The sequence below is a fragment of the Trichomonas vaginalis genome, chromosome IV (assembly GCF_026262505.1).
Source record: "Trichomonas vaginalis G3 chromosome IV, whole genome shotgun sequence".
Taxonomy (NCBI): domain Eukaryota; phylum Parabasalia; order Trichomonadida; family Trichomonadidae; genus Trichomonas; species Trichomonas vaginalis.
This window is the reverse complement of record NC_067206.1, coordinates 20918328-20923369: the sequence shown is the minus strand read 5'-3', so window position 1 is coordinate 20923369 and position 5042 is coordinate 20918328. Positions and strand designations below refer to the sequence as shown.

The 5042-nt window shown below is 31.9% G+C and overlaps 1 protein-coding gene across 1 annotated transcript, besides 2 other annotated features; it reads right to left on the bottom strand.

The window, feature by feature from the left end:
- Positions 1-4: part of a terminal%2Cinverted (terminal inverted repeat of MuDR-4N1_TV transposon ID:TVAGG3_0138300) that runs on past the window's edge.
- Positions 1-863: part of a mobile genetic element that runs on past the window's edge.
- Positions 864-4103: 3240 nt separating this feature from the next.
- Positions 4104-4442, bottom strand: TVAGG3_0138290 (uncharacterized protein; the record flags this gene model as incomplete). Its single annotated transcript, XM_051224192.1, has 1 exon — positions 4104-4442. The coding sequence occupies one exon, from the start codon at positions 4440-4442 to the stop codon at positions 4104-4106; it is 339 nt and encodes a 112-aa protein (XP_051109178.1).
- Between the last annotated feature and the right edge of the window lie 600 nt (positions 4443-5042).

The following is a 5042-nucleotide window of genomic DNA, read 5'->3' as shown; positions in this document are numbered from 1 at the left end:
TTTTTTTAAAAAAAATTAATGGAGCGGAGCGATACTCTGCTGCAGGAGCCCCAAGGCTCCCAATCATTACGAAAGGGAGCCTCAGGGCTCCTGAGAATCCATCAGCAGAGGCCTTTTCATTTGGCCTCTGCTGATCAAAGATTCGGCGAAGCCATTCTTCGTCTCAGGAGCCCCAAGGCTCCCAATCATTACGAAAGGGAGCCTCAGGGCTCCTGAGAATCCATCAGCAGAGGCCTTTTCATTTGGCCTCTGCTGATCAAAGATTCGGCGAAGCCATTCTTCGTCTCAGGAGCCCAAGGCTCCCAATCATTACGAAAGGGAGCCTCAGGGCTCCTGAGAATCCATCAGTAGAGGCCTTTTCATTTGGCCTCTGCTGATCAAAGATTCGGCGAAGCCATTCTTCGTCTCAGGAGCCCCAAGGCTCCCAATCATTACGAAAGGGAGCCTCAGGGCTCCTGAGAAACCTCTTTGAGAAGGTTTTCTTTAAGAAAACCTTCTCAAAGATGATTGTCAGCATTCACTCAAAATCTACCAAGAGTTTCAAAGTTTCAAATCTATCTGAAATGAAGCTTTGAATCTCTTGTATATCTAATTGTAGAGGTACCTTTTCAAAATGTCTTCTATTGATTAAATTTAATCAGTAAAAGTCATTTTGAAAAGGTACATCTCTATAATTGCTATTGAGCATTCACTCTTGGAACCTTGGAGCTTTGTGTAGTGCATGAAAACTCCAAGATTCTAGAATAAAACATATATCATAGACATAATTTCTTCAAATATAATTTAAGGTTATTTTTTAAAAATTAGAACAGCGTAATTTAAGGTTATTGAAAAGTGACACTTGACAAATTTATCCCGCACTCTTCAAAAATAAGGAAATTTTGATAAATATCCTCATCGCTATTATCATAAAAGATTCAATATCCCTTTCGATATTTAATGACAAATTTGAAAAGGTGTTTGAAATTCTTTCGGATTTTGTTGAATTTAACCCAAAATTTATTATTAATTGTTTACAAGAAATTTTATTTAACTCTTCTTGTAAAGAAAACTTTGCCAATATTTTGAATGCATTTGAAAATTCCGAGCTTAGAATATATTTGGATGAATGCGAAGATGAAATCGATCCTGAAATTTTTGACTCTCTCAAAAATATGTATTCAATTTTAAATGAATCTAATTCTCATCAATAATAACTATGAATAAAAAATAAATGGATTTAATTTTTTTATCAGTTTCAATAGATTACAGTTATTTTTATTTTCTACAATATCTCATTACCAAATCGTTTTAACTCTTTGTATATCAAAGAATAATAATAAGTGACCTGTAATAACCATACTCATAATGGATTAGACCTCAAATTATTTAAAATGTCAATTCAATATTATTAAATTACAATTTCTTTTATTCTAATAGATTTTAACTAGCCAATCATGATTACAAATATTGTAGCCTTCATTAACTCATAATATCGAAGAATATAACTTATATTCATGGACAATTTGTGATTAATTTCCAATAATATATAAAACCGACTCAAATTAATCATGTTGGCATTAGCGCGCATCGATGCTCAATCTACCTGTAGTATTATAAGCTTATATTCCTATTTTTCAGCATTAAAATTGTGAATTACGTAATTTTGTCATAGTTTTACGTAATTTTAATTTTTTTTGATAAGAAAAAAATGACTTTAAGAAAAAACGAGATCACTCATAATCTTTTTCTCAGAAAACTGCAGAGTATACAACAAATGTACTCAAACGTGCATTAAGCACAATACCTGGTCCCCATTTCGCTCTATGGACCGATAATGGTACAAAAAATAAAGAAAAATTGCAAAAACGTTCCACTTTTTGAGAGGGATGTTTTGCAAAATAATTTTATGGACATCTCTGGAAAGTTTCATTTCAGTTTGATAATATATCCAACACCTATATAGAAGAGCCTTGCTGATTTGACCTGAAAGAGCGAAAGTTAGTTTTTTGATTTGAAAACCCTGCAATTTAATATTGTTAAGGACTCAATGTAGAAATATGATATAATATCATGTAGAGATCAATCATCTTCCAAAAATCTTCTATGTATGAAAGAAAAAAATTTGCAAAACGTACCTCTCAAGAAGTGGGAACGTTTTGCACACTCTCGAAAATAAAACACAATTTCATTAATTATTATGCGAAAGGGGAATTGAACATATTTTTATTCAACCAGATAATCCTCAGGCCAACAGATTTCGCAAAGAGAATTTCCCCAAACAGTAAGATTTTTCAAAAAAAAGAAATATAATGCGAAGAATTAAGATTAATCACCGAAAAAACAACTGATTTTACTTACTTTAATGATTTTGAAGATATGCAAATTATCAGGAAGAAAGCTCAATATAACAAATAAAATAATATTCTAATTTGCAAGAATGGGTTTAATGACTACGCACAAATACATAGCCTCATACATATCAACAAAGGTCTTGGGTCTCCGAGGTTCTCAATTTCATCAGAAACCGCTATATGATAACCAAGCTTACTCAGATCTACACATAAATACATAGCCTCATACATATCAACAAAGGTCTCTCTACTCTTAAGTTCCAATTCCCAAAATTTTATTTTTATATTTATTGGCAAAAGGTAAAAGTTCCAAATTATCGTATCGTTAATTTTTAATTTGCTTTCAAATTATATTTTTTGTACTTACGTTCAATTTTTATTTTTAATAAATTATTTATATTAAAATTTCGAAATATTCATAAATACATTCAATTCATATAATAATAGTCAATATCATCGTTTTGAGAAGATCAGATCCTACACAAAAACCATGGAGAGGATTGTATTTTCAATGTATGCCTCTGGTCGAGCACTAAAAGCAAAAGCTAGACAGTTTTTAACCTGTATAATAAAAATGTATCATATATCTTTTTGGAAAATAAAAACAAATTTTTATTTATTCAATATTATATAAAAAGGTGTTGATATTGCAGGTTTTTCAGTATGTTTTCCATCCCAATAAAACTCAATATTAATCGATATATCTGAAAAATACGAGGTGTCAAAGTGGTGAATTTCACCTCACTTCGTTTTGCTCCATTAAATTGACTCAATTTCATCCCTTTGCTGAGAATTTTTGTATTTGGAGGATAATAATCTAAATAATTCGAAATATTTGTTACAATAACTATCAGTGCTTGATTTAATGTTTGAATTTGATTGCTTCAAATTGCGCAATTTTAAGTAATTCGGCGTCAGATGTTAATTTTTTGCAAGAAGAATTAAATATATATGTGGGATTTGGTATTGCGTTTGATGTTTTGTTTGTTAATTCGTTGGATAAGGCTTTATCTGGGTTCCACGGATGAATACCATACTGATGCATTGACTTAATCACAAGCATCAATTAAAATTCTTACAATTTTTAACCTTGGTTTTGGGGTATTTGATAAATTATCTTGCTCATATGTGTAAAGCGGAACATATTTTAACCTGTTATTCTTTGATCTCAAAGATGCTGCACATCCTACATCAAATAACTGGAGAACTACTGTGCAGTAAGCTGGAAATGTCAAGAGTTCAATTCTGAAGAGACTCAAAAGTTTGCAAGTAAAATAACTTACTCGGCTGATATGATTATCACCGAATACGATATTATGCTGAGCTGCTGTGATAGCATCAAGACTTGAGCGATATCTCTGGATTTCGATAATAAAAGTTAAATTAAAGATATCCATATCTTCTTTGTCATCCATCCATAAGATTGTCCTGTAAGGAATGCTCTCACGGAGCGGAGTTCCTGTGAACAATTTTATATTCCTGGAACAATAATAAATGGTTTCATCCGGTATCCTTCAGAATTATATGGGAAGATACTAGTAACAAGCACAAATTCATGCTCTTCTTTGGTTAAAGGAGGTTGCTTTCAGTGCAGATAACTTTGTAACGCTTTGATGAAGCAGAGATGTTTCATAAATACTCCACTTATTCCATGGATCAATTCCTGCCGTATACTGAAATTAATGTAAGAAGTTAGCAACTGTTGCTGTGTTACAGTACTTTGCTCGTTTTTCCTCATTTTCTTTTGAGCTTTTGATCTCAATGTTGAGATCAGAGCAAACTCTGTTTAACCATGATCTTGAGGGGAGATATACTTCTAGCGAAGTAAACAATTCTTTTTCCTCTTGTTGGAAATTCGTCTGGATGAACAAGGCCAGCTAGATATAAAGCTCTGCTGTATCTATACTCCAGTAATTCGTAGGCAATCTGATAAGCTTCGATTACCTTTTCACATGCAAGACCTTTTGCTCTTTGATTGATTTCACCATAAAAATCAAGTAATTCGACCTCTGAAAGATACGATGGTTCTCCACCATTACATGTGGTTGTCCATACATTTTCCGCAATTGTATGTCGCAACTCTGCAGTTATTGAATCATCGCGTTCCATGTGAAATTCATCTTTGTTATCAGTGTAGCACTTTTTGTTTAGTCTTCTTTTGAAGATTTTACGTTGAATACGAGACAAAACTGCTTTTTCTCAATGAAGTTTACATTTGGCTTTAATGTAATTAAGACTTTTCATGTCACTTTTTGTAAAGTTCATTTTCGGTACGGAACAAATGCATATATTAATGCATTAATTCTAAATGTAATAAATTTTGTATCTTTGAAAATTTCAAAGTTAAAAAAAATTGGACTAATATTATTCGTCTTCAAATGTACTATGCAAATTAAAGTTTTTGGGCTATGGATTCTGTGGGATAAGATTATTGAAATTTTGGATGTTCCTCGAATTGGCCAGAGATTCGAGTGTCAATGCCTTGTTCCATAACATAGTAATTGTGTTTGTGACTGAGCATATTTTTTTCTAAAATATAGAGATTAAAATTGTAAAAATCTTCATTTAAGGAGTTCCTGTTAAATGATTGTGACTTGATTATATTTGTGTCGTTTTTGGTAGTCTCTTTATTCGATTTTGATGAATTTATGTTCGAAATTCGGTATTTAACTAATAAGATTCAGAGTAAAACACTGGAAATCGGATATT